Raw genomic sequence first — 12,284 nt, forward strand, 5'->3', positions numbered from 1 at the left:
CTATTCCTTGATCTCTCCAAGGCCTTCGATACAGTCTCTCACTCCAAATTGATATCCAGTCTTTCTGATCTCCATCTCTCTACCACCACTATAAATTGGTTCTCTAGTTACGTATCCAACAGACAACAATCTATATGCTGGCAATCTGTCACCTCCCCGTTTCTACCTGTCAACACAGGCATTCCCCAAGGGTCTAACGTGGGTCCCTTCTTGTTCAATATCTTTACAAACAGACTACACTCTGCTACTAAGCTGTCTACTCTCTTAAAATACTCTGATGACTCCACCCTTATCACTACCACCCACAACTTTCAAGATCTCCTTGCCCATACCCAAGACACCTTCACCTCTGTTGAAACCTGGCTCACCAAAAACCTATTAAATATTAAAACCAAAAAAAACTTAAGATTTTACTTTTCCTGCCTAAAACATTGGTACACCTCAAACCCTCCTTCTCAATTACTTCTCTCAGCAATACTATCATCATACCTGAACCCTTTACTAAATTACATGATGTAACTATTGATGACTAACTAAAATTTGATATTCACGTCAACCAAAGCATTAAAAAAATTAATCTGAAATGTGGACTTTTGTACCATAATCACAAACTACTCTATTCCCTCCACTAAACCATCTCTTGCTATATCACTTCTCTTACACTGTCTTCTATATGCAGCCACAGTCCTTACAAACCTTCAGTCATCTCTCCTCTCTAAATTAGAACAAACCTACCACACAATAGCTAGATTTGCCTCAAATCTACCATATAAATCCCACCACTGTCTCTTCCTTAGGTCTTTACTATGGCCTGAATTTCAGAAACAACTTCTTCTTCCACAACTACACATTACACACTCCATACTCTATAACCCCACTTCCTGCCCTTCCATCTCTAACATCTTATCACCCTATAAGCCCACACATCAGCTTCTCACATCCGACAAACACCTTCTTGACATCTACAAATCTGCTAACAATATAGGCAAGTCCCTCTATAAATTCTCTATTGCCCATTCCTGGAATGCCCTTCCCCTTAATGTAAGAAGTATCCTTTATAAAGCCCAATTTAAAGACGAGCTTAAAAACTACCTACTAAACACCTGGTTCTGTCCATGTCAAACTCCTACTTGATATTATACTGCTCTCTTCCTAATTTCTTCTTCCTCACTCTAAGTATATATCTTATTTTTCTACTTGTCTCTCTAATATTTCCCTTACTTTCTTTATCCTACTCCCCACCTCTTGTAAATATTGCTAAACATCAAGTTTCCAGCTGTTTACATGCACATATTTTGGCATATTGAACTTATTTGATGTTATGTACCTGACTTTACTTTTCTGTATCTTGAACAAAACTGAGTAAAAATGTGTTTTCAACCCTGCAATTTATAACTACTTGAAACTATATCATTGTAAACATAGCTATTTTTGTGATACTTCTGCAACACTTCTCTTATATTGTTACTTGTATCCGGAGCTTTTCTCCTCGGGTCTCCGCTGAAAATAGGCCTCTGGATCAGTTGGACTAACCCGGTTAACAAATGCCAATAAATAAATAAATAAATAAAAACCAGACAGTGCTTTGGGGCAACTGGGAATTTGGTATAGGCTCCTTAATAGTCTCCTATGTAGCATGTATAGCAACTATGAACATATCAGCGTGTATATCTCTCTATTTCTGACAAACTAGAATACATACAGTTTTGATGCATTCTTTCCAGTAAAACTAAAAAAGCAAATATGAACCATGATGATTTGTCATTCATATTGTTACATCTAGTGAAATGACCTTTTAGTTTAGAAACTTTTTTAATATCATACGTAAGTATTCATTCTGAAATCTAACTCCAAACTGTGTATGTACATTTCTTTGTTTGCCAGTTTAGTGCTAAACTTAATAAAATTCTGCACATTATACTATTAGCTCTTCTGTCAGATGGAAGACTAACAAAAGTGACGTGCATCAGTTTCTAGCCACGAAATGGCGTGACCTTAGTCTTTATAATTATAAAACACACTTTTGCGCTGTGAGCCTAAGCAAGTGTCAAGGTACTATGAGACACATGAATAGTATGGGTTCTTCCATCTCTGAAATTGTGGTTTATATACAAGATTACTAACCAGCAAGGAAAGGACTCCACTGCTGAATTCAGTAACTGTCAGGCCATTGGTCGAGAATACAAAGTTCTAATATTTCACTGTATGAAGGAGCTTATTTTCTTTTACCCTTAGACTAACAGCCTGTCTTCTTACGCAGACCCAATTCTTAAGGAGTGGAAAAGACCCAGAATATGAAAGTATCTGCTTCACACAAGCAGAACAGCTCATGGATTTGTCACTGGTCCTACATTCTGGCTGGGATCTTGCTGGCAAGACACTGCATACAGTTAGTGTAACAGAAACATGATGCATTCTGCCCCCCCAACTCTGTCAACAGTACCAAACCACATTGACTCACTTAAAAAACCCTGTAAAGCAAGGAGAATTATAAGACCAATTGGCAGGTAAATTAATAGACACAGGAAAATAATGTCATACTCAGAAGGCTGAACACAATGTCATATATCTTAGAAACAATCATTATATTTTTTCAGCACAACACATTCTCAAATTATTTTCAGAAAAGCAGTGACGTAATCTGACTCCCAGTAAATAGCGTGCTGTAGTCATTAAGGAAAATGCTAATACTGTCTGAACATTATGCACTCACCAGGCCAAATTTGTGAAGGGTGTACCTGTCAAGACTGTAGTAAGTTTCTTAAAATATACTTTCTCATAGTGTCGGTTGCACTTTTGCTACAGCTCAGTTCACAGAGATGTGATCAATTATGTCTTTCCCTGTAGTTTATCGTCTGAGATCTGACCACACAGAGTGCAGGAGAATGAGCAAGACAGGCTTTCAAACACATGTGAACAACTGCTTTCTCTCTCTCTCTCTCTCTCTCTATATATATATATATATATATATATATATATATATATATATATAAATAACAGCACAAACAGCTTGTAACCATGCAGCAAAGCAACCAACTAATAAAAATAAAAAGCCCATGTAGTGATGTTCTCAAAAATAAGGCTAAAGCTCAGTTAAGGCAGTCCATAAGGCAATCCACAATTCCAGAGTACAAAACTTTAATAATAAAATAATAACATCAAAAAACATTTAAGCGGTTTCATCCTAATACACTGGCCTTCATCAGAACCATTTCCAAAAAATACAGTGCTCTTCCATTGTTTAAAATAATCATATGACTCTAATTAAATCTACTTCTCATTTTTAAAGGTGTACCCACCATAAAATAATAAAAAGATAAAAATGAACAACAGTTCAAAATTAATAATTATAACTCAAGTGCCTTCCTCCTTAAAAATAGGGTCAATGGAGATGTGGTCATTAATACATGGAATCATAGTGGCATTCAACCTAAGCTGCCACCTAAGCTCACATTCTTTCATTCTGTTCTCCCCAAAACCTCCCCTTTCATCTTTAACACTTTCTAGTATACCAAATAAAAACGTGTTTCCCTGACCACAGTACTTAATATGTTTATAAAGTGTGTTGTTACCATCCTGATGCTTGACGACATGCAAATGTTCATAAATATGCTTACACAAATTCCTAATAGTTTTGCCAATATAAAAATAATTACAATTATGATAAATAGCAATGTAGACTAGCCCACTACTACCACAATTCCCCACATTTAAGAATAGCTGCTTTGGGGGCACCCCATCTAAAACATATCTATCCTACTGCACCTTTCGTATTTTTGTACCCCCCCCCCCATCTGTTCTTGGTGACATAATAGGATATTTACAAAGATATTTTAAATTGTGTCCAGTTGTAAATACAAAACAAGGTTTCTTACCAAGTATATTAATAAATTTGGCATTACTTTTGAAAATGACCCAATTCCTAGTTAAAATTTCCTTTAATTCATGACTCATCATCAAACTGAATAACCACAGAATTTGAGAAAGAACTCTCCTAGGACTGCATCCTAAGGTACACCATCTCATTTTGGGAACCTAATGGGGTTTATATCTGGTATCCCATCCTTGTAGGATCTCCTCCCCTATTCTGATCTTCCAGGTAACCCTCTTTCTTGAAACACTGCAATTAAATTACCCAATTCTATCTTAAATAAGGAAACATCTGAACATATTCTCGATGCTCGCAAAATTTGCCCCTTAACTATATTTCTTTTCATATATTTGGGGTGGTAACTCTTAAAATCCAAACAGCTATTTGAAACTGTTGGCTTCCTATATAATCTAGATCCAAATTTTTGTTGGAGTTTATCCTTAAAAACAGTTACAGCTAAATAATCAATAGCTTTGTCAGAATGTGTATATGTGCATTTTAAAAATGAGTTATTGTTGATAAAATTCACAAATTCATCTCTTTCACTGTCGATCTTTTTCCAAAGAATATAATTATCATCAAAAGATCTTAAGTAAAGAAACCAATGCTCAAGAAATCCTGAAGTAAAATATGTTTTTCTCCCATGTGTACATGACAAGGTTGGCATAGGTTGGGGAGCAATTAGTGCCCATAGCTACGCCTTTCATGTGCCGAAAATGTTCGTTCTCAAAAAACAAAATTGTTGTTCAATATAATTTTCATTGCTTCCATTACAAAATTTGTCAGTTTAGTATTCAAAGTTAGTCGATATATTGTTTCTTGAAATAGTTCCAATCCTTCCCTATGTGGAATCGAAGAAAAAAGATCCACAACATCTATCATGGTAAAGCCAATGTTATCAGTGTAAAACTCCTGCTTAATCTTTTTCAAAAAGTCCCAGGAGTCCTTTAATGGATACTCAGTAGGTTTAACAGAACATTAAATAAGTTTATACACAAAAAAAGCTTGGGAGTATGTCAAACTATTGTGTGCACCAGCAATAAACCTGTAAGGTGGTTTGTTAATATTTTTGTGCACCTTGGGTATCCCAAAGACAGAGGGAATGGTGGGGTGGTTATTAACCAAAAAATTAAATATATCTTCATTTATAACCCCCTGGTACAATGAATCCTCCAGAAACAACTGAATTCTCCTGTGTGTGATAGTAATTTGATTCTTAGAGACAGTTTCCTATGTTACCGTATTGTGTAACACTGTTAACATATCACAGTTGTAAGCAACCTTATTTACAATTACCATCCCCCCACCCTTGTCAGGTTTCATTACCCGTAAAGAGTCGTTACATCTAAGTTCATTTAAAAGAGCTGTCTCTTCCTTTGTCAGATTGTAAAATTTCTACCTTTGTCTAAAAAAAGACTGATAAACGTCCTGAACACATACCTTCTCATAATTTGCTATGGTGGGGTATAAAGGTGGATTGAACATACTTTTTTTCTCAATGTTTCTACTGTAGAAGTCACAGCAGATACCATGCTCTTTAAATAAAATCTGCAAATTTAACCTCCTAGTAAACAGTTTAAATTCAATTAAGGTGTCAACTAAGTTAGTATTCCTTGAAAGCACAAACGCAAACCCCTTTTGAATAAGTGAAAAATGAGTTTTAGTTATACCAATGTCAGTGTAGTTAAAGATGTTAAACCCCTCCAGGCTCACCATTTTACCTTCAAAGGCTGAAATTATTTAATCACATTCTTTCAACCTTCCTAATAATTGCTACTGCTCTTTTCCCCCTATGGAATGTGAGGATGTTCTAAAAAACTTCTCAGTATGTTTTTATTAGAGATACTTTCTGATCTCCTTAATTCAGGGAATTCCTGCTGAAATACATCATCTTCTACTTGATTAGTAACCCCAGAGTTGTTTACCACAACTTGATTTGTCTTATTGACTGCTTTGTTCCATGGGTTGTGACCACCTAAAGCTGCCACAGTGACTTGTACCCTGTGAAACTAAATAAGCCATGTTCTTGGTATATTCAAGTTCATCCTTATCCAACTTCCTTTGTTTCCTGACCATATTCATTTTAGCTTGATGTTCAACTTTGTCAAAAATATTGTCATATCTTTCAATAAATTTAACAAACAATACAGTTGAAGAAATTTCAATATTCAAATTATTCGCTTTGTCTAAAAGTTCAATAATTTTACTGTTGTTCAATCTTACAATGAACTGCATTAATTCTTGGCCATGTCTATCAAACATTGCTAAAAGTTCTTCTAAATCCGAATGTCCCAAAAGCAGTCCGTTAGGGAACTTGAACATTTTCAGTCCCTCGGGTACCCTTTTCCTCTTAATACTCTCTGCCAAAAAAGGTGCTATCACACTGCAAGTTACGTACCTTCAGAAGCATATTTTCCAATTCATTGAGCTTTGCCTGAAAGTTCTTAGGTTTAAATGAATGTCCAGAACCAGCAGATGATAATTCAGTGTTTAACCAACTTTGAAAATGGTTCCCAAGATTCACTGGTTCGTTTTCTTGGTGTAATCTGTGACCACAAGGAATTGAGTCCTGTGAAAATAAACTAGCATCCAAATGGTTCACTCTCAAATGCTCATAACATCACTCCTCTGATGGAAAACACTTTGCAACTCAGTCGCGAAGGGTGCTGAAAGTTTTACTCCATCCAAGGAGCTTTGAAGCTGACTGAGTTGCTGTGCAAAAAGTTTAAGCAACTGGGTTAATTCACCTTTGCCACCACTGTTGGCTACTTTCTCGACTGCTGGTTGCACTTTTGTTACAGCTCAGTTCACTGAGATGTGATCATTTATATCTCTCCCTGTAGTTTATCTTCTGTGATCTGATCACACAGAGTCCAGGAGAATGAGCAGGACAGGCTTTCGAACACACGTGAGCAAATGCTCTCTCTCCATGTGGTGGTGTGATCCTGATGTGGGAACTACAAAGTAGGCAGAGTGGGGGGAAGCCTCCCACACTGATAGTGCATGGGGTTTGCTTCAGTGAAAAAAAAATATTTTTAAGTGTATCATTTCCTCATAACATGACAAGTTGAAATACAAGAGTTACATGGGTATGTGAAATCAAGCTGTCAGTTATGAGGTGCTTTAGCCAGGCTACGGTAACACATGCTTGCATGCATCAAGTAAGTATAGCAGAACCATACCTGCCTCTACATATCAACCTAATAATAAGTTACAGCTCACTTTTTCCACTTCCATCACCTATGGCACAACAGACGTACTCCTTATTCTGCAATGGATGAGACACAAGCAGCTTACTTTACTGCTTATGTCAATTATATCCCATGGCTACCTACTAAAAATCACTTTTGAAGCTGCTAACTTATACACCTGCCCCTCTGTTTCTGCTCCACACAGACATCAACACGGTCACCGCTACGTAAGCCAAAAGGACTGTTTTTTTACAGAAATCCATGCTTCTGAAGGATAATGGGTTTTTATAGTGTAATCTCCCTCTGAAAGAGTTGCTGGATACCACAAGAATAAAAGGTGCACATAACGTTCTCATTTAAACATATAAATGATTAGCATCATTTTACCTTTAACCTTTGTTACACAGTTACCCATACTTCATGCAGAACATATTCAGTGCAGTCACTCTTTGTTGCCAATGACAACTGAAACATGGAGGTTGACTGGTTGGAAGGCATGGAAGGGTATGGATGAAAGGGGAAACAGACGTTCCCTGCCACAAGAACACGATGACTGGAAGATGGCGAATACATTCAACTTACCAGACAAAACTAAAACAAAAGAGAAAAGTGACATAAATAAAATGAAGTCAACATAAACTTGAATCGAGAAGCATCATCCTTATCTACAGATAACAGCAATTAGTCATCAAATGGAAGGATCCATATCAAGCTATCTCGTCACAAACCTCAGGTCCATTACAGTGTAATATGACAGTGATTAACATTAACCAAGTTACTATTTAGTTTCATGTGTGTACTAAATAGCAATATGTTACACTCTCTCTCTCTCTTTCTCTGCATGCCGTGAATTTTTAATAAAGTACTGCAAACTATTCATTAAGTAGTTTGCATGACACTGACTTTAAATAAGCCTGATTATTATGCTTAGTGGATAAAAATATGATATTCTGAAAACCAAAGTTTACTATTAAATATAATGTCACAGGTGATGGATTCCAATTACTGATGTCAATTCAGTCACATTGTCACCAGTGATTTTCCAGTAAGAGAAACAATGCAAAATCATGAAAACAATCTCCATTTTTTTTAATTGTTCCTTCAGAGAGGACCTGAAAATAAAAATTCCAGAGAAGTGGAACTCCATTGGAATACATCGATAAACAATCTACGTAATATTTATGCACTATAGAGGGCAGAACCAGGCAGGTTTTCAAATAACTGTGGGACAGGACCACAGAAGCAGTGCAAACAAGTTACATGCATTTTTATATTCAGCTGCAAATACCTCTGAGATGCAAAAGGGGACAAATGAAGATAAAGCTCTGCTGTACTAAATGCAGCCCTTGCTAAGGACTGAAGTAATGTGTGAGGTTTGTGATAAGACTTTACTGTCAACTTCAATGCTACTTTTGTGACTGAACATCTGAAAGCAATATACGTATACTATGAAAGATGGATGATGATTCTCTTAGAAAAATGTCAAACAAAAACTCATGCAAAAAAACAAAAATGGTACATTTGCTCTATGAGATCCCAGAGTTTCATTTTTGTTTACATGCAATGTACAGCAAATCTAAACTGTGTGACTGAAGTAAATGATACCCACGTTTTTAAGAGATACTTTTTTCACTCAAGTATGGGAAAAGAAATTACAAGGAATGTCATATAATGTTTTCATACAAGCCTGACTTCATAATTAACCATTTAAATATTTGGAATAATTATTTCTACTTTAAAATACAATATTATTCTGACACTTTGTATTTTGAAACTCTTAGGTAAAGGCAAACCTGAATGCAAGAAAAATTCCAAATGACATCAGTGGAATGCAATAAAAATAAAATAAAAATCATAACAGTTTTAAGTGATTTTTTTTAACAAAAGTGATGAACTACACAACAAACTGTTGCTAACCATGACAGTCAAGTTACTCAGCGTACAGCTCTGACTCTCCATTTATATACACAAACAATTGCCACATATTTACTAAAGGTACATTATTTCCTAATGAATATTTTTTTACATTACTTACTTATGCCTTAAAATATTCAACCACTTGTAAAGTTAACAGTTATTGCACCACTACATGTCATAATTCACTGAAGTGACATCATAATCTGCTATCATTATATCAAAAAGTGTACTGGTAATTCAAGCACAGAAAACTTATCAAGTACATATGAAGTATTCAGCAACAAACTACAGTTTTATACATTTCATCCTAATGGATAACACTGACAAAACTAATATAAATTTATATGATTATATAAAGAAACAGTTTAGCTCGTTTTGTGAAAGCAATAATGCAATATTAGTAATGATAAAAAGACTGAGAAAATGGACTGATATTGATTTTAGAATATATAAAACGTGAAAAACATCATTATTATACAGGAAGCACTTATGAATATAAGATTTTTAAATACATTTTACTTATAAGTAACCATTTGTCTGTTTAATGCTATCTAACTGGTAATCATTTACTATATATAAGTAAAAGAATGCATAATATGATTTAATCAGACTTACAACCTCAGACGGAAAGCAAATGCAACAACTGAATTTAAACAGCAACTGATACTGTTGGACAGCTTCAACAAAAGGCATATTTAAACATAATGCAGCTTATATATATCACATTAACTATTACTCTCCCCATAATTAACTTTAATACATATACTTAGCTCCTCAGGTGTAATCCGATTTCTCCTTTTATTTAACTACTGGCAAAATATAGTTACATAAAACAGGTTATTACTTCAGAACAGAGTAATATCTAAGGCATCAGGTGGAGGAGTTTATTGAGACAGGCTTCCAAATGGAAAATACGTTGTACCGATTTCAACTCACCTGATCTGAACTACTAATAAAAAGAAAACACAGAAATCAGCATGTAGAATGCAAACTGGACTGTCTAATTAGTATGCTTTGGATTTACCTCCTTATTGTTAGTATCCCTTGAAATACTGTATGGTTTGAAAGAAACTGAGATAACAGTGAACAGAAAAGCACAAAAAGCTGAATGTCATTCATTTTATGTCACTGCATCACTCATCGACTTTTTCAATGTTTTTTTTTCCCATCTTCTCGCCTACCAGGCATCAAACCTCAGCTCCAATTGTGCCCATTCATTCTTCTTTACCAATGAGAGCTAGCCACAGCATGGCAACTAGTAGTCGTGAGGAATTTTCCTTTTTCTGGTCCTAACCCTTCTCCAGAAGGTTAACCTGCAAGCTTACAAATTCAAGGGCTTGCTATGCATTCCTCTCTGAAGATACCCATGCCTGCTCATGCCCCATGAAGGTTACTGCATTGATGTGCATCTAGCCCATACCTGGCATGCCACATACATCTCTCTGCAGGACGTACTGGCACTGAAGTGTGACAGGCCACCCGCTACAGGACAGGAAAACAGTCAGGTCATTAATCGTTCCTAGGTCACCTGAGCTGCAATCAGGGCTTTATACAGCAATTGGTACTTACAATAATGCTAGATATAAGAGTTAATACTTGGAGTGTAAGATGAACAGAACTTTGCTGTCAGCACTAGTTCTGTTCAGTAGTAAGAAGTTTTCCAGGCTGCTCTGCCTCACTACTTCTATCGCACAACAGCCTGCTTCCCCAAACTTAACAAGACAAAGGATAAAGCTATGGATAGATGGTGTAGAACCCAGCATAGCTATGGCTTCTAAAAAATGATTTAGCATTACAGTAAGTACCCACAAGTTTTTCATCTGGTATAATGGAGTTTTACGGGAGGGAAGATCCAGATTTCCATCTCAAAACTATAGAGAGATGAAACCCTGAGTATGATCTATACAACGTGAGATCATTTAGCTACCAGCTAGTGAGGCAAAGGTGAGAATGAACAGCTGATGCTGACTCATCCATCCTTAGGATGAGGTGGGAGCAGAGGGATGGCACATTCTTCTGCTTCAGTACTGACACCTAGTGGACAAAGGATATTATGGCAAGGGCAGCATGAGAGCCTGGATGTGTCTCACTCTACCAAGCATTATAAAGTAGTGTTGCTGTTGGAAACAAGTACATACAAGGAAGTGCACTTGTGTATGAAGGTCTGGCAAAATGGAGTGCTTGTATCAAACTGCTGTGGAGATGATAGAGAACAGAAGGGCTAGTAAAAAAAAATAGCAGCCTGGGAGATGCCCTCTCTTAACTGGCCCTTGCCCCAAGCTGAACAAATAGGCCTGCAGAGGAACAATACGGTGATGGAGATCAAGCATAGAAGGAAGAAAGACAAAGTAAAAGCTTCTTTCCTCAAGACCTTTTGCAATGTTACCTACAAAAACAATGACAACTGGTTGTCACAAAACATATCCCTAGCCTACAGTAAACTCCTGGACATTATCTTTTCCTTCAAGTAGATATCTTTTACCATGATCCTCAGAACTACTATCATTGTGCTGCTTCTATGTTAAAACCCTGGAACCCACTGCAAACTTGATTTGTTCCCTAAACTGCTACATATGACCATATTTCTTAAAAGACTAAGTAGCCAAGGTCCAGTCTTTTTTTTTACCCAATACCCAGATGACTCAGTCAAAGAACTATTTTAGATTCATGTATCATAACCTTCTTTTTGGGAGTCTTTTTTTATCTAATACCTAGATGACTCAGTCAAGGAAATCTTTTAGATTCATGTATCGTAAACCTTCTTTTTGGGACTCTTTACTGCCTTGGATCCAGTTTCCCACTACCTTCCACATAATATAAACTAAAATTTAAATACCCCATGTCACTAACATTACTAAATTAATTAAAATGAGAAGAATTTACTTTATAAGGACAATACCTAACCATAAACATCTAAAGAAATCTGATGATCAACATCATAGGACTACCACATTAACAATGAGCCCCTAAAAGTTCACTCAGTTGTTCAGGATTTGGGAACTTATGTGGACAGTGACCTAACTTTTGACCAGCATGTGTCCACTGTTGTAAGAAAGTCCTTCTATATTGCACAACCTATAAACAAAGGGATTGTGTCTAGATCTTGGGAAATTCATTGCCCCCCCCCCTTTACTCAGCCCTCATTAGGCCAGTCACTTAATATAATGTACCCTTTGGCATTCATCTGTCCAGACACATGCAACAACTGGAATGCCCACACATATAAAAAGCCTAAACAACATGCTCTACATGGACCGACTTAAAGCTCTCTCACTATATTCGGTATCCTACAGACTGCTAAGAGG

General features: G+C 36.3%; 1 protein-coding gene across 3 annotated transcripts in view; it reads right to left on the reverse strand.

Moving 5' to 3' along the window:
• ROBO1 (roundabout guidance receptor 1) overlaps positions 1-12,284 on the reverse strand; it is a 1,916,411-nt gene that overhangs the window by 276,221 nt on the left and 1,627,906 nt on the right. For 2 of the 3 annotated variants that reach the window (XM_044072441.1, XM_044072443.1), the window contains exon 7: positions 7,645-7,653. The exons of the other annotated variant lie outside the window; for it this stretch is intronic. In XM_044072441.1, coding sequence (XP_043928376.1) covers positions 7,645-7,653 — 9 coding nt within the window. The remainder of the gene's footprint in view (positions 1-7,644; positions 7,654-12,284) is intronic. 3 annotated transcript variants of the gene reach the window in all.

The sequence above is a fragment of the Protopterus annectens genome, chromosome 5.part0 (genome assembly GCF_019279795.1).
Source record: "Protopterus annectens isolate FY-2018-M chromosome 5.part0, PAN1.0, whole genome shotgun sequence".
NCBI lineage: Eukaryota > Metazoa > Chordata > Ceratodontiformes > Protopteridae > Protopterus > Protopterus annectens.